This window comes from Lathyrus oleraceus, chromosome 2 (assembly GCF_024323335.1).
Source record: "Lathyrus oleraceus cultivar Zhongwan6 chromosome 2, CAAS_Psat_ZW6_1.0, whole genome shotgun sequence".
In the NCBI taxonomy this organism is placed as follows: Eukaryota; Viridiplantae; Streptophyta; class Magnoliopsida; order Fabales; family Fabaceae; genus Lathyrus; species Lathyrus oleraceus.
In genome coordinates this window covers 338,173,171-338,193,852 of record NC_066580.1, presented here as the reverse complement: position 1 = coordinate 338,193,852, position 20,682 = coordinate 338,173,171, and the positions used below count along the sequence as shown (strand labels likewise).

The following is a 20,682-nucleotide window of genomic DNA, read 5'->3' as shown; positions in this document are numbered from 1 at the left end:
GGGGATGAATTAACAATCGCCTCAACTACTTGACTATTACTCGCCCCGACATATCTTTTGTTGTTCAACAAGTAAGTCAATTCATGCATTCTCCTCGCCATCTTCATTTGGCTGCGGTTCGTCGTATAATTCGCTACTTAAAGGGAACCTCTCACCGCGAATTATTCTTTTCCGTTGGAATTTCTCTTCAGTTGAGTGCTTATAGTGATGTTGATTGGGCAGGGTGTCCTGATACTCGTCGATCTGTTACTGGTTGGTGCATGTTTCTTGGTTCTTCATTGATCTCTTAGAAAAGTAAGAAGCAAGCAAGAGTTTCTAAATCTTCTGCTGAATCAGAGTATCGTGCCATGTCTGCTGCTTGTTCAGAAATACTTTGGCTTCGTGGTCTTTTGGCTGAACTTGGATTTCCCCGAACAGAGCCAACTTTACTTTATGTTGACAATACAAGTGCCATTCAAATTGTTGCAAATCCTGTTTTTCATGAACGCACCAAACATATCGAAGTTGATTGTCATTCAATACGTGACGCCTACGATGATCGAATAATATCACTTCCTCACGTCAGTACTCAGTTGCAGGTTGCAGATATTCTTACCAAGGTTGTTCCACGCCCACGACATCAGTTTCTTGTTAGCAAATTGATGCTCCTTGACCCGCCGCATCAATTTGAGGGGGGATGTTAATCAGGAAATAATCAAACACATTTATTGTAAATAATTTACATTCATAGAATAAAAAATTAGTCATTAAGAGTTGTAATTAGTTGTGATTAGTCATTATGAGTTGTAATTACCGACACTATTATATATAGTATCAAATGCAATGAGAAAGACATCAAGCCAAAATTTCTAACACTTCCCTCCTCAGCTAAATTAAGATCCTCCTCAGCTAAATTGTCATCTATCTCTAGTAATAACATTTAGCTATTCTATGAGCCTCGTTGTCTGGTCAGGACTTAGGTATTCTGATCCTCGAGTAGTATAGGGTCCCTTAGTACTTGGGTGTTTGTCTAAAATGGTATTCGAGGGAGTCGACTGGCCAGAAAAAGGCTGAATGAAGCATTGTAAAGTGAAGCCTCTGAGATGTTTTCTCTTAGGTGCAGTGCTACAATATTAATAGGGACTTGGTTATGAATATGGAGATCCTAGGCCCTGTACCAAGTAGTATGCAATGCTTAGTGAAATAATTAAGTGGTTTGGTTTTTCTCCCTTGACAATTAGCTTATAAGGGAGGGATTTTTCTAGTGCATGGGTGCCTATCATTTTCATTGCAGAATAAAAGTGCACGTGTTGTTTATAATTTAGATACTAGTCTGATAATTTCTGTGAGCTATGATTCTTTCCATTTTTAGAAAGCTGGGTTCCAATGTTCAATTATGCTTCTTATTACTAACTTCTTTTATCAACTTTTTAAAATTGACTTTATTCATTGTTGACAAATGACTCTTCATTGCTAATACAAACATCTGCATTTGATCCTCAATAAGACATCTGTGCCTTTTCCTTTGTACATATTGAGCAACTTGTTTGGGTCAGGTAATAGACAAAAAATTGTTTTTACTGTGTTCAGATTCAGGAGATAATCACTACTGGGAAGTTATCGAAATTGGAACACTTTGAAATTGATGAAAAGGTATTTAGTACTTGGCCTTTTTAAACACTCTTGGTCATATTTATTTAATTTTATAACTTACTGTCCTACTGATTGGCATTTTGTTATTCTTATCTTTTATTGGTTAGTTGATTGATATATAATAGGAAATAACATATATTCCATAAAATAGGTGCAAACAATATCTTTATTTGGAAAAGGTATATTTTTGACATTTTAATTGCAATCTTGTGCCTTATTTGATTCAATTCAACTGTAGGTGCAAACAATATCTTTATTTGGAGAAGTTTGGGGTGTAGGCCCAGCCACAGCTCTGAAATTGTATGACAAAGGACACCGTACATTAGACGATCTTAGGAATGATGATTCACTTACAAATGCACAGAAGTTAGGATTGAAATACTTTGATGATATTAGGCAACGGGTTCCACGCCATGAGGTATGTCCGGTGGTACCTTTTATTTGCTATTATTTCCCAAAAAAGGAACTTGTTTTATTTTACCTAAAATCATTGTTCTCTTTTTGATTCGATAGGTTCAAGAGATGGAACAAATTTTGCAGAAAGTTGGGGAGGATGTTTTACCTGGGGTGAGCACTTCAAAGTTTTCTTCATAAATAGCAGTTTGAACAATAATAATGGTCATTAGTGCCATTTTAATAATTAATAATTTTTTTTTTGACCATTGGCCTAGTCGCCAACACATGTTTTGACCCGAGATTCCATATAAAATATCCTACAGCCAAACCACTAGGCTGGACGAATAGTTAATAATTTTCTCTTCCCCAATTTTTTAAAAGTATTTTTATCAGGTGACCCCTGATTTAGAATTGAAGCATTACATTGAAACCTGGTTACTCTGCTTCTGATTCAATTAGGTTATCATTATTTGTGGAGGATCATATCGACGTGGGAAAGCTACTTGTGGGGACATTGATATCATTATAACACATCCTGATGGAACAAGGTATTGCTTGGTTTTATATAGTGTATTCACTGGGAAATATGCAGTTATACTGTATTCAACTGAAAGTATGCATTTCAATCAACACATGTCATTTTCATCGTGGTTTTTGAAAATGTGATCAACAATCATTCTACACTTCTCTTTTACTTGTGCAATATTTTTTCTCATGCTGAGAGGCTCACTAGATTTGTTCATGTGTTGCAGTCACAAAGGATTTTTGCCCAAGTTTGTAAAGTGTTTAAAGGATATGAATTTCCTGAGGGAGGATTTAATTTTCAGTACCCACAGTGAAGAGGTAGTGTTGGCTTTTGCTTTTTCTCTACCCATGGTATTTTATTTGGCTGACTATGCGTTCCTGTTAAACATAGATAGCATTGTGAGTCATTAATTGGTATTATCCTAAATAGGCATGTACATGGATTTGAAACATGCATAAGTGTTGTAAAATATTAAAAATTGCTAATATTAAAATCAGGAGCATGTAATCATTTGATTTTAATATTAAAATTGTAATATACACCATGAATCTAATATAAACCATCATCCTATAGCTTTATCTTCCTTTGATTTTAAATGATTAATTATAGCTAAAAACATGCATTATTCAAATCCAATCAATACTGATATTTTTGTGTGTAAGTCACTTTGGTAGATGTTTCTGCAGTAACCTTCCCATATATGCATGCACACAGGGCACTGATTCTGGTGTTGACACATACTTTGGTTTTTGCACTTATCCTGGACGGGAGTTGCGGCATCGTATTGATTTAAAGGTGACATATGGTCTCTGTTAGAAAATTGGGTATGATAATCCTGGATAACTTCGAAGAATCTTGTTCGTACACTTTCCGAACAAAGTATTTCGACCCTATTCTTGTCTGGGTTCACGAAATCTTTGTGGGGATAATTCTTGAAGAACAATTTGTTTCTGGCAAAAAGAAATGTTCAGGAATGTAGAGAGAAAGTTTGGTTTCGTTATGTCTTTTAAAATTGAGGCCAAATGACTCCTTATATAGGAGATCAATAACAGAAACCGAAAAGACGCAACTGTTTAGAAACGGTTACGTCGGTTGGGAAAGGATTCGAAATTCAAAAGAAAATTTCGAACGTTGGAATCCCATTTCAATTATTCGCATTCAATTATACGTTGACTCGACGAACGTGCACTTCGCACTACCCCTAACTCGTTTCCAAACTTTAACGTATAATTGCATCGGCCTATAATAAATCACATTACTACTAAAATTACATTGATGATACTAAAATCACCAACAGTCTCTTCATAGAATGACTGATGAAGGCTGCTGGTAGTCAAAAAAGTTTCTTATTTCGTTTTCCTTCTGACATATATAGCATTGTAAATATTGTTGTAGAGTTGTAGTTGCATGCTTTTTTATATGATACTTCAGTTCATACTTTTGTAGTGTTTTTCAATTTCTCTCGTTTTGTCAAAATACTTACCAATTAATCATCGAATACCGTGGTAAAATGTAAATGTGATACTCTATTGTTCATATTTTTCGTTGTAGTTTGTTGCTTAGTCCAGACTTATTATTTATGGACATTTGAGAAGTGCATGTGATGGATTAATGTATTGGCAGGTATACCCAAGAGACATATATGCTTTCGGACTTGTAGCTTGGACCGGAAATGATGTATTAAATAGGAGGTATGCTTGCTTCCTTTTGAACTGAACTTTCCATTGTCATTGTGGCTGAAAGAAATAGATATCTTTCCAAAAAAAGCTACCAATATTGCATTTTCATCTTCCTTATTTAAAAAATGGATGCTTCCGTATTCATACTTTCTGTTAGAAATTTGATGGAATATCGGGTGTTTATCTATTTCATTGATTTCTTTAAGATCAATAGTTGGCGAGTTATGTTGCTTTTCCTCCTTTTGGGTGTTCGGGTGCAGGTTGAGGCTGCAAGCAGAATCTAAAGGATTTAGGCTTGATGATACAGGGTTGTTTCCAGCTATTCAAGGCTCTGGTGGCAAACGGGTCTGGCAAAAAGAAATGTTCAGGAATGTAGAGAGAAAGTTTGGTTTCGTTATGTCTTTTAAAATTGAGGCCAAATGACTCCTTATATAGGAGATCAATAACAGAAACCGAAAAGACGCAACTGTTTAGAAACGGTTACGTCGGTTGGGAAAGGATTCGAAATTCAAAAGAAAATTTCGAACGTTGGAATCCCGTTTCAATTATTCGCATTCAATTATACGTTGACTCGACGAGCGTGCACTCCGCACTACCCCTAACTCGTTTCCAAGCTTTAACGCATAATTGTATCGGCCTATAGTAAATCACATTACTACTAAAATTATATTGATGATACTAAAATCACCAACAAATCCCCCCCATTTTAGTGTAATCCTTGATTTACTCAGTATATACAATAATATATACAAGGGTATAACACACAGGTATAACGATCAAACAAATGCATAAATGAAAATGTCTTGCGATTGAACTTTCATCTTAGTACAAATACACATTCCAAATACTCGAAAATCGGGGTGTCATAGCGATTGAACCCGTCAATCCATTTGAGTGTCTGAAGATATAGTACACATATGTTTCTTACAATACTCTACTATTCATACTTGACACTTTACAAGCCATGTGTCCTTATCCATTAATAAGCATATAGGAAGCCAAGTCCAAGCTTCTTGAAGCGGCAAAACTTCATGCTCACATAGGTGATTCTTTTAATCTTGCACCTGCATTTGCAATTTTCCAAAAGAACCATTAAGAAGATATAATTCAACCTAGCCATCACTTGCAGGTCTGAGCACATACCTTGGGAAGATAAACACAATTGCTCCAATCTCTAACTGTGATCTTTCCACATTGAATTTTGCTTCTAATGTTGTATTAGAAGGGAATTGGGTATACCATAGCTAATAGATTTAAATGGACTTTAATCCCATCCCAATTACCGACTTCTTCACTAAGTCTCTAGCTAACCCCTTCGTCAAGTGGTCGGCTAAGTTTTGTTGCGACCGAACAAACTCAATAGATATCACCCCATTCATGATTAATTCCCTAATCATACTATGTCTAACACCCAAATGTCTAGACTTTCCATTGTATATTTGACTATAAGTGTCGCATTACGCGAAAAACCGGCGGGAAACAAGAACAACAGAGCCGCCACCGTGCGTTATTTATCCCAACAGAGGGAAAGGAAACGCTCAGAGTAAACCTGGAAAGAACATGGTCTCGCGACCAAAGAGAATGGGATCGGGAGTCGGTTATGCGAAGGGAAGGTATTAGCACCCCTACGCATCCGTCGTACTCGACGGGATCCACGCACAAGAGGAAGGGAAATGGTTGCTAAAAACGCTGCTCACACTCACACAGGGAACGCAGGTGGGGTTAAGAGAAGGGAGCTCGATAAGGTATCGCACCTTATGCCTACATATCTCGTCAGGAACGAGAATCAGAGCCGCTGTAGTTCGGCTAACGCACGCCAAACAACACAAAACACACAAACAGGTGGCAAACCTGGAGCCCGACAGCCAATCACTGGGCTTACGTCGGCATCCGAACCAAAACGCAATCAAAACGGCAAACATGGAGCCCGACCGCCAATCACTGGGCTTACGTCGGCATCCGAACCAAAACACACACACACTGGAACCCGAATGCCACTCGATGGACTTACATCAGCTTCCAAGCACACAACAAGACACAGGATGTGGAATGCCAATCGCTGGGCTTACATCCATCTCCTGACACACACAAGGAGAAGAAGGGTCTCGATTGCAACTAGGGCAAGAGAAAGGGAAGGTCTCAATCGCAACGAGGGCGAGAGAGAAGAATTAGTGTTAGTTGTTAGTCAAACTCGACAAGACATCGCATCTCGTGTCTACGTATCTCATCTGGACATGAGAATCAGAGTTGCCGTAGTTCGGCTAAACTATTCCTGTTGGTTTGTATTTTTTAAGTGGACAACGTCACTACGCAATCTACCGGATGCTCGACCTTTGGAGACTTACTCACCTGTAGTAGAAGGAGTTGACGTATCCTTAAGAGGGGATAATGTTTGTTTGTGTTTTAGGAGAGCTCAAGCAAGAAAGGAAGTCCTATACGAAGGAACCGTGCTACCTTAATTGACATGCAAACGAGACTACGCGGAGTCTAGCAAACCTAGGGGATACAATCACACCACACAAACATATACAGCATGAAATAAACACACCAACAAGGGGGCTCAAACATCAAGGCTAGGCTTTAGTCGAGGGTCATATCAACCTCAACAAACAAGCCTCTGTATCGGGGTCAGGTTAGCTCTTAACCTTGCCATTGAGGGGCTAAGGTGAAGCTGATGAAAAGGTGAGTGAAGATAAGACTTCACAGCTCATATCCCTGGTCAGGGAGAGCTTCTGACAAATGAGCATGGGTCCAGAATGGGGGAACCCTTCTATACTCAGAGACACTGACACAATGTGCACTGCACAGGATCTTGGGTTTCGATCTCAATGCTACAACCATGTAATGGGAGCAAGGAGAAGACTCACAGAATAGTGGGGGATAGGCTACATATCCCTAACTTCCACCAATTGCCTTATTTAAAGGACTTTCACCTGCTTGGCACGAAAAATAAACAATCACACACAATGCCTCTTAAGGAGGACTTCAGACAATTTGCCCGGCCAAATAACGGGCCGGGTCTCCAGACTACATGAAGAACAAGAGGTGCATACCTCAAATGCCACTTGCTATAAAGCAAAGCAATGCAAGTTCTTAAGAGAACTGAGCAACTAAAGGTACCTGCAAAAGTCAAACAGAATCAGCATCCCAACATCAACAAAATAATAACATAAGGATCAACCAATGTTCAATCAAACAATAATGTGCAACATGTGCATAGCACAAAGATCAAGTGGACCAAGCCCTACAAAACAAACAATTAGTCAAATGATTTCAACTCAATTATGCATCAACCTCCTTAAGGCACTAGCTTTTTAACCTGAAAAGTCAAAGTCAAACTCAAACATAAGTAACTAGACCACTAGGCCAAGCCTAGGGTCCAAGGGAGGAAAAAATATTAAAACAGCAAGCAAATCATGATCAAAGTCAAGATAATTCAATTAAGAAAGGACTCCAATTGGTCTCGAACCCAAACTATGCCCCTATTTCATTTTATGCATCATGTAAGGCAAAGGAAGCAAGTGTAAATCACATATGAGCAACCAGCAAGATCAAACTCAAAAAAATATCAAAACAGAACATTAAATTCCACAAAAATTATATCCTAAACAGAGGACATTCAACAAGCTACATGTCAATTTTCATGCCATTTGGACTAGTGGAACTATGGGAATTAATTCAACATGACAAGGCATGCAAAAACACAACCAAATGAGGTCACAAAATGTATGCTAACTTCAATCGAATGGTAAACAGTGATATTACATGGGAAATTGATGGGACCAAAGCTAAATGGAAGCTACACATGTTAAGAACTACCTCACCAAATTTCATGTTCATAGGGTTAGGGATGAGGATTTGGCAGCATATATACAAATGTAACACAAACAAGGCCCCAAAAATGATAAGCAGTAGACAAAAATCCTAATCAATTAGAAAATGGATTATTAAAATCTACAAAAATTCATGTTGAAAGTTAACATCTCAAAGGTATCTCATGCAAAAAATCAAGGCCATAGGCCACAGGGAAGCATGGAAAAATAATTGGTGAATTCAGCATATCATGTTGTGTCACATATTATCACACTCAAGTTCAATAAATCATATCTAAAAAACCAGAAGTCCAAAAATTGCAAATAATATGCCAAAAATTCCAGAAGAGAGTCAAGAATCTACACCTAAAATTTCAATCCATTTGGAGCTAGCATGGTGATTTTATGATTAAAATGGTGACACATGTGAATATTGCATACATTGGAAAGATCTCTATGGCAAATAAAAATCCTACCAAGCACAATTTTATTTTTTGATTCTATAAAAAAGTAGATGAAAAATGAAGACTAACAAAAAAAGTCTTGAATTATTTGGATCAATATTGAGTAATATATGATTTTTAGAAGTTTTGAAATATTTATTGGAATATTTATTTTGGATTTTTGAATGAATTTATTAATTAATTTAGGCGAATGGCAAAAATGTAATTCTGGAATCCCAGGCCAAAACGCAGCGTTCAGCTTTAATGACATGGCGGCACTGGATTCGCTCATTCCAAGCGGTAAACACGTTTTGAAATTGCAAGGCGCGGATGAAGGATCTACAGAGCAATTTTTCCAGAAATCTTGTGTTCTTCCTCGTTCTTGAACCTTCTTCATCCCAGAGTAGGGTTTGAGCAAATGTTAATGAAAACGAACACTCTATACACCGTTGGAACCGGTATGAACTCAGGATCGCAAATATGCATGTGATTTTGTCCAGAAGTTAACATACAGTGCGAATCGAACGAAAGAAAGAATGGCGACGAATCTTAAATCACGAATTACTCAACCAATCCACAACGATTTTCAATTCTACAAGTTTCTACATGCTCTACAATGAACATACTACAGAATCCCTAAGCTAATTGCGCTAATCGACGGTTTCGAAATCCAACCTTTCTTGGAGCTAACAGCAATGGAGTTCGCGGGATTTGAACTTCAGCAATGCGAAACAGATCGAGAATATTGTTCAGGAATGCTTGTAGTTACGTTCTTGCAGCTCGGAGGTGCCTGGATCAACAAGATTTTGTGGACTGTTATAGAAGAAAGCAGGTTTCGCAACAACTTGATTCAGCCACCGTTTTGCTTCGATCTTCTTCAACAGCAATTCAACAATACCTGCAAGTTGTAAACCAGTAGAGAAAGCACACAGAAATTGATGAAATCTTGGTGGAATGAACCAAAAGGTGTTGTGTGAATTGGAGCAAAATGAGAGAGTTTGAGAAAATTTGCTTTGAGATTTTTCTGTTAGATGCAAACTGTGATTTGTGAATTGTGATTAGCCTCCAATTTCTGTTATAGATTAGGTTTATATATGGAACTCTTAATCCAACTATAATTACAATTAGCAAAAAATGGATTAGTGAAAAATGAGATTATCCAAATATGCTTATGTACATGGTTTGGCCCTTATGCCCTTGAATGGTTAGAGACATTGCAGCAGTATTTTCTCACTTTGAACAAGTTGCAAATATCATTTGGAAGCTGATAGAATTGGTCTCATGTCCAAATTCCTCATATTTTGCATTTTGGACCATTTTGCCCCTAACTTTTAATTAGTTCACTTCAAAAATGACCTTTTGCATTGAGCACTTTTGGAAAAATCCAATTATGCACCACGAAAGTACATATCAAATGGGGTTTGTGCATATAAAGAACTTGCAATTTGGACAATCCATGTGGAAGTTATGGCCTCCTGATTACGGGCCTTTTTTTGAAATTCACTGAGCCATAATTTTCCAACCATACATTGGATTTTCAAGTTCTTGGACTTTTTGGAAAGGTGAGAACAAGATCTACAACTTTCATGTTGGACAAAATTCCATTTGAAGCTTGTATGATGAAATCATTTTGAGGAGAAAAAGTTTCCATTTTGGGCAGCTGAAATTACAGGTCACCTGCTATTTTTGGAAACTTCTTGTCTGACCTCCAAATCTTCAACCTTGGTCTTTGATATGTCAAATGAGACTCATATGGACATGAATGAGGCCTTTCAAACCATCTCCCACCTTCCAATCCATAAAATCAGGCACAGTTGACCACAATTGACTTTCTAGGGTTTCAGCTGAAATTCAGCTTGACTGATGACTTCTGAGCATCCAATCTTTGGCCAAACCACTTCAAAATGATCCTTGGACCATATGAGCTTGATGAATCAACCCTAGGGCTTTGTTCCAATAAAAATAGCACTTGCTTGCTTGACTGACTGATTCTTCTGACCAGTTTGACCTAATTTGTCAGTGGGCTTGCACTTGGGCAAAGAACAATGCAATGTTATGCAATTGACTATGTTATGTTAATGACCTAATGATGAAAATGAATGTACAAATGGTAGGGTGCAAATTTGAGGTGCTACAGCTGCCCCTATTCAATCAACTGGGAACCCGAATGGATGAGAGCAACGGCTGTCAGACTTTCAGAGTAAACAGGGATTGAATACCAAGAACCGTAGAAATTTGCACACTGCTGGGAATTTTTCTTCTGTTTTTTTTTCTTCAGAGGTACAACCACATCCAGACATCGACACACGATGAATGGGATCAGAAATCGTCTCAACTAGATGCCAACGGACAACTAGGAAAAACTCAACGTTTACCAAGACCAACGGAGAGGTAAATCCACATGGGGACAGGTACAACTAGACGTCATAGGACGAATAGGGAAAAACTCAGCGTTTACCAAGACCAACGGAGAGGTAGATCAGCTCTACTGGGGATAACCAGGAAAGGATACAACCATACGTCAGCGGACGTAACGGGAAAAACTCAACGTTTACCGAAACCAACGGAGAGGTGAATCAGCTGGGACGACCAGGAAAAACTCGACGTTTACCAAGACCAACGGAGAAGGAGAAAACTCAACCAGACATCATCGGATGAATGGGAAGACTCGACCAGACGTCATAGGACGAAAGGGAGAAGCTCGACGTTTATCGACACCAACGGAGAAGGAGAAAACTCAACCAGACATCATAGGATGAAAGGGAGACTCGACCAGACGTCATAGGACGAAAGGGAGAAGCTCGACGTTTATCGACACCAACGGAGAAGGAGAAAACTCAACCAGACATCATAGGATGAAAGGGAGACTCGACCAGACGTCATAGGACGAAAGGGAGAAGGAGAAAGCCACTTCACGAGGGAAAGGCACCACAACCGGAAACCGAATAGGACGTCTACTGGGAATTCTGGCTGGGAAATCAACCAGACATTAATGAATGAATGGGAATAGGGCATACAATCAAACGTTTGCGGACGAATGAGAAAAACACAACGTTTATCGAAACCAACGGGGAGGTAAATCCACTTGGGGATGGGTACGACTAGACATCACAGGATGACTAGGAAAAACTCGACGTTTATCGACACCAACGGAGAGGAGGAAAATCTGAGGGGATTCATCTGGTATTACCAAATGATATGCGGGGAATAAGCAACTAGACGTCATAGGACGACTAGGAAAAACTCGACGTTTATCGACACCAACGGAGAGGAGAAAACTTCTGGGGACGACCCTGTGGGGAAAGATATCAACTATACGCCAACGGACGCATCGGAAAAACTCGACGTTTATCGACACCAACGGAGAGGAGGAAACTTCTCTGGGGAGAGTGAGAACACAACCAAATTATCAGCGGATAATTGGGAAAAACTCGACGTTTATCGACACCAACGGAGAGGAGGAACTCTTCTAGGGAGAGTGAACACAACCAAATCATCAATGGATGATCGGGAAAAACTCGACGTTTATCGACACCAACGGAGAGGAGGAAACTTCACTAGGGAAGGGACGACGTTACGAACATCGAAAGATGATGTTTACTGACATCAGAGAATACCAGACACTACGCATGACTGGGAAATCACCGAAATATGGTGTTTACCGACACCAAGGAAACAACACACGCGGGTGCTGACAGGATACTGGCATCTACATGTCAGGGCAAGGCCACATACTGGCAGGGGATCTCACTGGGGAACAAGGTCACGACAGCGAGCAAACAGGAAGGAACACCAAGGATACCGGGTTGTAGGTATGAAACAGGTGACCGACCAAACGTGAATTGGTTTGTTGTCCAAAACACTCAACATCCTGAAGAGGGCTAGAAAAGCAAACTCGTTAGAGGATGGACATTCGATTCCACAAGGAATACGAATCTTACTCAGCTGGAGAAAACAATCAAAAGACTGACCAGAGAGTGCATGAGATATATTATCTATAGCCGTCAAAACGTAGATAACATACTCGCATGGAAGATTATCCATAACCGGGTTGCAGGTTGTTAAATGGATAAATCAACCGAAAAGAAAGGCATCGGGGTACCAGACTAGGTATGCAAAGGATGACCAATCAAAAGAGGATAAAGTTGCTAACTCGGAGCAAATATCCAAAAGAAAGGGGAAGACCCACTGGGGACAATACTGCTTGATCGAGGCCAGTATCCAGAGGGGAAAAGAATATCAATACCGCAAACGGGATACTGATAACTGCAAAGAGGGGATTACATCTACCGGTTTGTAGGCAGAAAACCACGGAAAAGTAACCAGTCATCGTCGGGATGAGCACAAAGGGTTAACTCCACCAAGGGGAGAACGTGGGATTTTACAACTACCAGCTTGTAGGTAGAAAACCACAAAGATAGGACTTACAACTACCGGCTTGCAGGTAGAGGCCAACAAACAGAATGAACCACAAAGATTACCTCTGCTAGGGGATGAAAGTGGGATTTTACAACTACCGGCTTGTAGGTAGAAAACCACAACGATAGGACTTACAACTACCGGTTTGCAGGTAGAGGCCCACAAATTCCGCTGAGGATAAGATGAATGAGTACCGGTTAGTGAGCCACTATTCATTCATGCCCCAGGGCAACACAAGAGACAGTCAACAAGAAGCCAATTTAGGATCAATCCCAAAAGGCAGACTGAAACAAGACTCATCCTAATGAGGAAAGAACTCAATAGGGAAACCCGTCCCGTGAGGGAGGGAACGGAAACAACCGTCATCCACGAGGATGTATCTCAATGGGGAGCGCAGAAGGAAATGACAGACACTTTCTGCTTAAGGGGTAGACTCTACATGGAGAGATCAGACACGCCCACATCTGCTAGGGGAATGGACCCAGGCTTGCAAGATGCTGCCAACTTCGGGGAGTAACACTGCTGGGGATACCCACTCGACTAAAGGGTCACTTGTTGGGGAACACTTCTCTCAACCCTGCTGGGGGAACCCAGTTCTGAAATCGATCCAAGCGATGCTAAACTCTTTCCAACAATCCATTCTCGGTCAATTCACCACGGCCTCGGGCTAATGGATGCGTTTGCAATGCTAATGCATGATTTTTTTTTGTTTTACACAATGCCCCATGATCATGGAAATGCTATGCACTAATGATGCGACATGCTATGCTTATCTAAATGATGGATGCATAAACACACGTCCCCTCCAGAGACAACACTGGGGAGCTCCACGAACTGTACTGAGGATCTCATTACCACGTCGATTTCCACCCTGCTGGGGGAAGACAAACCTTGCTGGGGATGACCTTCATCGAACCCGGACTGCTTGGAGATTACCCTGCTAGGGGAGGCAACCCATGCTTGTCTCTACTGGGGATGATCCTCCGGACTCGATCCGCTTGGGGACCTTGCTGGGGGAGAACCATCAACACAAACTCTGCTGGGAAGACAGCTTCAGAATCACAACTCCGCTGAGGATGTGGTAACCTTCAGGCTTGCTGAGGAGGCACCGATCTCGAACCTGCTAGGGAGATGACACTCTCAAACCCGTTGGGGAAATACGGCCTATAGGACACAGGCCGCACTTCGATTCGTCGAACACTGGTGTTCACCGTCCTACCACAGTGTTGACTTCCCACTTTTGAGAACTCCCGGGCTCATCCGGACTCTTCTGATTCATCACCTTGAGGATCGAATTCCTGGGATCCATACAACTTTCCAGTCTTTAGGCTTTGAAGAGTCTTCTTGATTAACCCTCCAGGATCGTCGTCGTAATCCTTCACCGTCCTTTCATTGTTCATCTATCCCTTGCCCCTGGTTGGACTCTGTGGGGATCTTTTGTCAAAAGGCTTCATATCACAACCTGCCAGTGAATGAAGATATCTAAAGGCACCTGCACAAGAGATTGTTAGATAAAAGCGTGCCCCAGGCGTGCCAACACTTCAGCATCTTGGTCACCCAAACTTCCGAATAAGATTTCCAGATTTCAATCTTATAAGCATGCATCGGAAGGGACCTCTATGTTTCAAAATGCAAATATTCTTATCAAAACGAACGGATGTTTTCGTAATCAAAGCGGTAATGAAAACAAAAACAAAACTATTTGACTGAACACGCATTTTATTGACTGAAAAAAAATAGCTCAAAATCGAGCAACACACAGGAGGCAAACCCTGGAAAGAGGTGATTGCGCACAAAAGGAAAAAATCTATCCTATTGGCAATGTGGAACCGTGATCTCATCGGGTTCCAACTCGGTTACACCTCATATGTCCTCAAGACTTTCCGCACTTTCGGCCTTCTGAACAAGACGCTTCCAATCGATTTCTGTCGGAGATTAGCTATGATGTCTTAACCAAGGCACAAACGATCATGCTAGACGCAGTTGTTCGTCTCAACCCCTCTTTTGGCTGGACCGCCCTTTCGGGTTTCAGTCCACCGGGATACCCTTTTTTGCCCAAGTCGCCCTGGTGGGGTTTTCGACTTGCCGGGTGTACAGTTTTTTCATTATCCCTAACTTTTGCCCGAACCTTTTCTCTTTTTTTTCTTGGTCCGCCGGGATGCCCTTCTTTGCCTGGACTCTTTTATTCTTTTTGTCCAGCGGGTCTCTTTCTTCACGAAGTATTTTCTAACTGCGTCCGCATCCGCAGGGGATGGAAAATCCTCATCATCCGTGGTCGTCAACAACAAGGCTCTGTCAGAGAAAACCTTCTTGACCACGAACGAACATTCATAACTTTTTATCCGCTTGCCCCACGATCGTTGAGGAGGAAGGATCCTTTTCAACACCACATCTCTTCCATGCTACCCACGAGGTCATACGTCTTGATTAACAACCCGCTTCATTTGCTGGGTATAACTGCCCTATGACAAGTAACTGCCAGCCCTCTTTTCTCAATCAGGCTCAACGCGTCATACCGAGTCCTCATCCATTCGCCCTTTTCTAACTTCTCATCCATCTGGATTCTCCACAAAGAGATCTAGCCTCCAGCAGGCAATATCACTTCCATCCCATACTGAATGAGGAAGGTGTTGCCCCAGTAGATGCACGTATCGAAGCACGACACTCAGGGTACCAACTTCGTACTCAGCCACCATCGTTGGTGCTTTCAACTGTTATCGGGGAAGCACTAGCTCATTCACTTTTAAACTCTCCCCATCAGACATCAGAACCCGTTCGGATTCAGGGTCAGGCCCCTCCTCCGGGATCGGTCACTCTCAATCTTTCGATTTGAGTACCTCGAGATGTCCTCATCAGGGACTTCAAACTTCCTTGGTTAAGAATCATCGATGGGTTGTTGGGCGAGATAACCATACAATACCCTCTTCTTGATTGCTTTCTGGGAGGTATACCGAATATCGTATTCAGTTGACGCCATTTGCTCTCTCGCAACCCGTTCGTTCAACGCCAGCTCCTCAAGCACATACTTGATCAGATCCATTTTGGACATCCACAAAGTGGTATGAACCAGCATACTGTCTCAGTCGGCGAGCGGCCTATGCCAAAGTACATCAAGTTTTCTCAAGCAGTGAGTGTATTGTTTCACAGTCGATAAACTTTTTGCTTAGGTAAATTGCATGCTCTTTTCGACAAGACTCGTCATGCTGACACCATACACCTCATAGACCCCTTGAGGGCTGTCAAGTACCAGATTAACAGAATCAGAGGTTCCTGCAACTTATTCTTTTTTCAAATGCCCCTTGGCAATCATCATTCCACCTGACCGTTTGAGCTCTTTCTTGTTCTCTTGTCTTTGGTTCAGGCGTTTCTTGTATTGTTTTTTCTTTTTTTCTTTTTTTTTTCTCTTTTTTTTTTTTTAGCAGGATCGACCTCGACTCCTCTTTCGTTCAAAATAAGCCTCGGCAACTTACCGGACAGCACTTCATAAGTGCACTGATTCGAACTCAACGGTATGAGTTATCTCTACCTGTCAAACCACTGGATCAAGTCCACCGGATGCCCCTCTTCTGCTTGGGACTTTGCCATCATGTCATCAACATGGCATTCGCTTTCACGATGAGTCATATCATGAAACAAAGTCACCGTAGACCTTCGATCCGTGACACCGGCCTCCTTCTTCACTAGAGGGTGGTCTTCTCTCGATGGTAGCTCGTGCCCCACAACATGGGTATTCCACCTTGATGTATCTTGATACAACCAGGCGCACATATCAACCTGCTCTTTCAACAGGGCTACCATTCTGTTCGTGACTTGCCTCTAAAGCGGCCTCAACTTTCATTTCCACCTCGGCGGTATTTGGGATTACCATCTTGACTCGCTCCTCGTGTGGTTGAATCACCTTCTCCTCTTGTTTCAACAACCTGGTTATTCCCAGCAGATCACAATCTTCTTCGCCTTCTTCTTCGGCATGATAGCTCGGAGTGTCGAAGTCATACAGAGGTGTAACCAAATTGTTATCGATGAGATCAGGAGGATAATCACTTTTGTGGTTGGAACGAGACAAGTTCAAAAGAAAAACGAAAAACATTGCCATTTTTATTTTTTAAAACTGCAAAAAATGGAAAACAGGGAACACCGCTTTTGATCACAAAAACATCCATTTATTACTGATGCAAAAGGTTGCAAAATGAGACACATGAGGTGGCCCTTACAATGGACCAGTACGTTTCGGGCAAAACGTATGGCTTTCATGCAAACAAAATTAACACAGAAAAACTACTCTTCCGGATGAGCGACAATGATGCTTTTGGAGGCCTTCCAGTTGCTTGGTACGCACGACTTTATCCACAGCTCTAGCTCGCGGTCGCGGTCGATCTCTTCACTCACTGAACAAGCATGATCAGAATTCAGCATTCCTGCACTGACGAAGATGTACGGTGGACGACGTCCTCTGTTTGGTCTAGACGACTCTTGATCTGGATAACCAATCCCGAACATGTCTGCCTTCACCACTATGTCAATGATCCTGCCCCAGCCTTGGGCCTCTTGGTTCTTCACCACCTCTAGAGCTTGTTTATAGGAAGAAATGGACAGCTTCTTCTCTTTCTCAACAACAACAGCATTCTCTACCTTGATGGTTTTAATTGCTTGCCTGGGTGTTTCAACTTTTTCACTATCCATTTCCACCTTTTTCATCTTCTGGGTCGTATCTCTCATCAATACACACCCCTCTGTGGCAACGGCCGCACAACAATTATCAACAACAGGGAAAGCTCCATCCTGCATCAAAGGTTTTGGGGCCACAGCCATGGGAACCTTTAACTGACCTTCCTCAGTCATTTCCATTCTTTTCTTGACCTTTTTTACCATCTTCATCTTTACAGGACCCTTCCTGGGTACAGGGTTGACATCCCCTTTCATGATCTGGGCCAAGTTAATGGTCTTGGAGTCCACCATGTCCTGAACGACATGCTTGAAAGCCCTACAACCCTCGACACTGTGCCCGGGTGCCTCAGAATGGAACTCGCACCTGACATTCTCATCATAGTGTGCAGACCTCTTCTGTTGTGCTACGGGAATCAAAATCCTTGGCCGGACTAACCCCAAATCCCTTAATCTCCTGAACAGAAGGGTATAGGTCACAGGTGGTTCCTCAAACTGACGTTCCTCCTTTTTCTTCTTCACCTGGCTCCTAGCTCTCGGTGCCTTCTGTTGAGGTGGTAGTTGTTGCGGTGGTATAGGTGAATTACCAATAGGAGCGGTTACAGCAGCAGCGTAAGGATGATAACGATCCTTACTACGTTCTTTCTTCACTGGCACACCGCTTGGCTCAACCTCTTTTTTGAGCGGACCACTACCAGAGATTTTCTTTGCTACAGATTCAGAGGGATTTGTCACCTCGGGTGACGGAGCTTTTCCTGGAACTTCCTCCTTGATCATCCACTTCTCAATCCTTTCCAATCTCTCGGCCATGGCTTTCTGCCCCAAGGCAAGCCCTTGCACAACACTAAACAAGTCCCTCACCATCTCTTTCAGCTCAAGGATGTCGGCGTTGGGGAGATCCATCAGCTTGGATTTGTTGCCCCTAGCAGGATATCTGAGCAAACAAGCTATGCGCACCGGTTGACACCTACAAAACAGCAAATGGGTTAGTATGACTCACACATGCAGTGTCCACCCGTACCAGGAATATTCTGTCCTTTGATTCCGGTTTCATCGAGACAGATAAAATTTTATCAACAACATTCTGACATCTGGATGTCTCTCAACCTGAGTCTTTGTTAAAAATAATGGACCCTGAGTACGGGCAAACATGAGTCGAATGCAGATGAATGCGAAATGAGACCGATGCGAATGCATGAATGCGGGTCGCTGTGCCACCAAGTCATCTGTAGACCCATTAAGTCTCTGAACCAGTCACAGTTATCTGAAGGACTAGGTCACCATAAATCCAACTTGGGGAGTTCCGAAATAAACGGAACTGGAGATTACATCACTATCATCACAGGAACATCCACTGAACGGACGACAAACGGATCCTCTGAACAAGTACTCTCAATTCAACCCGGGGATCCGAAATAAACGGAACCCGCTGATAAACCACGGACAGAACTCCGGCGTCCCAGAAATAAATGTCCATAAATTCGGCTGAACCAAAGTCACTATCACAGCACCGCTGGCAGAAACCGTATCTGTAGAGATCAAACCCTCCCCTCACAGGTGAATTCTAACATGGTCATCCTAAGGCGGACAATGGTCTCAACAGTCGGGCAAAGATACTCAACGGGTTTGCCCTTTCGGGTGTGCCGTTGTAGCTCTCTTAAGATCGTCTCAACCAAGAATCCGGGAAAGAACGGTCACCAGAGTCAATAGTTCAGATGAAGTAACTCAACCAAAGTGGAATACCCACAGAGGCAAGCACTATCAAATGAACCTCGTCCGGCTTGTGGTACATCATGTTGTCAGGCACATGTTGACCTAACATGAAGGAGGCAACATGAGACCACACTAATCCTAGGTGTATACTCGGGCCTGGGTTTTAGCCCCACTCAGAACACCCACCCCAGACAGAAGAACCACCTGCACAGGAGACAGTTCAATGACAGTATGATGCATGCAAACGTACATGCAAAGAATAAATGCAAACAATAAATGCACATATATACAATGAATGCAATAAATAACAGCACAAAGCAACCAGGGCCCTAACCTAGAGAGCGCTAGGAGAGACTCGCTTAGGGAAGATGGACCAGCACAGGTCAACTTCTTAAAGATCCCCAGCAGAGTCGCCAGCTGTCGCATTACGCGAAAAACCGGCGGGAAACAAGAACAACAGAGCCGCCACCGTGCGTTATTTATCCCAACAGAGGGAAAGGAAACGCTCAGAGTAAACCTGGAAAGAACATGGTCTCGCGACCAAAGAGAATGGGATCGGGAGTCGGTTATGCGAAGGGAAGGTATTAGCACCCCTACGCATCCGTCGTACTCGACGGGATCCACGCACAAGAGGAAGGGAAATGGTTGCTAAAAACGCTGCTCACACTCACACAGGGAACGCAGGTGGGGTTAAGAGAAGGGAGCTCGATAAGGTATCGCACCTTATGCCTACATATCTCGTCAGGAACGAGAATCAGAGCCGCTGTAGTTCGGCTAACGCACGCCAAACAACACAAAACACACAAACAGGTGGCAAACCTGGAGCCCGACAGCCAATCACTGGGCTTACGTCGGCATCCGAACCAAAACGCAATCAAAACGGCAAACATGGAGCCCGACCGCCAATCACTGGGCTTACGTCGGCATCCGAACCAAAACACACACACACTGGAACCCGAATGCCACTCGATGGACTTACATCAGCTTCCAAGCACACAACAAGACACAGGATGTGGAATGCCAATCGCTGGGCTTACATCCATCTCCTGACACACACAAGGAGAAGAAGGGTCTCGATTGCAACTAGGGCAAGAGAAAGGGAAGGTCTCAATCGCAACGAGGGCGAGAGAGAAGAATTAGTGTTAGTTGTTAGTCAAACTCGACAAGACACCGCATCTCGTGCCTACGTATCTCATCTGGACATGAGAATCAGAGTTGCCGTAGTTCGGCTAAACTATTCCTGTTGGTTTATATTTTTTAAGTGGACAACGTCACTACGCAATCTACCGGATGCTCGACCTTTGGAGACTTACTCACCTGTAGTAGAAGGAGTTGACGTATCCTTAAGAGGGGATAATGTTTGTTTGTGTTTTAGGAGAGCTCAAGCAAGAAAGGAAGTC

At 42.2% G+C, this 20,682-nt stretch overlaps 1 protein-coding gene across 8 annotated transcripts in view; it reads left to right on the top strand.

The window, feature by feature from the left end:
- Nucleotides 1–1,340: 1,340 nt before the first annotated feature.
- Nucleotides 1,341–20,682, top strand: part of LOC127119397 (DNA polymerase lambda) — a 30,846-nt gene continuing 11,504 nt past the window's right edge. The window contains exons 1-8 of one of the 8 annotated variants that reach the window (XM_051049627.1): nucleotides 1,341–1,632; nucleotides 1,871–2,050; nucleotides 2,146–2,199; nucleotides 2,488–2,576; nucleotides 2,781–2,904; nucleotides 3,269–3,349; nucleotides 4,178–4,245; nucleotides 4,494–4,578. In XM_051049627.1, the coding sequence (XP_050905584.1) occupies nucleotides 2,155–2,199; nucleotides 2,488–2,576; nucleotides 2,781–2,904; nucleotides 3,269–3,349; nucleotides 4,178–4,245; nucleotides 4,494–4,578 (492 nt within the window). In that variant the 5' untranslated portion in view covers nucleotides 1,341–1,632; nucleotides 1,871–2,050; nucleotides 2,146–2,154. The remainder of the gene's footprint in view (nucleotides 1,633–1,870; nucleotides 2,051–2,145; nucleotides 2,200–2,487; nucleotides 2,577–2,780; nucleotides 2,905–3,268; nucleotides 3,350–4,177; nucleotides 4,246–4,493; nucleotides 4,579–20,682) is intronic. The other 7 variants (XM_051049629.1, XM_051049633.1, XM_051049628.1 and 4 more) reach the window with 7 other exon arrangements.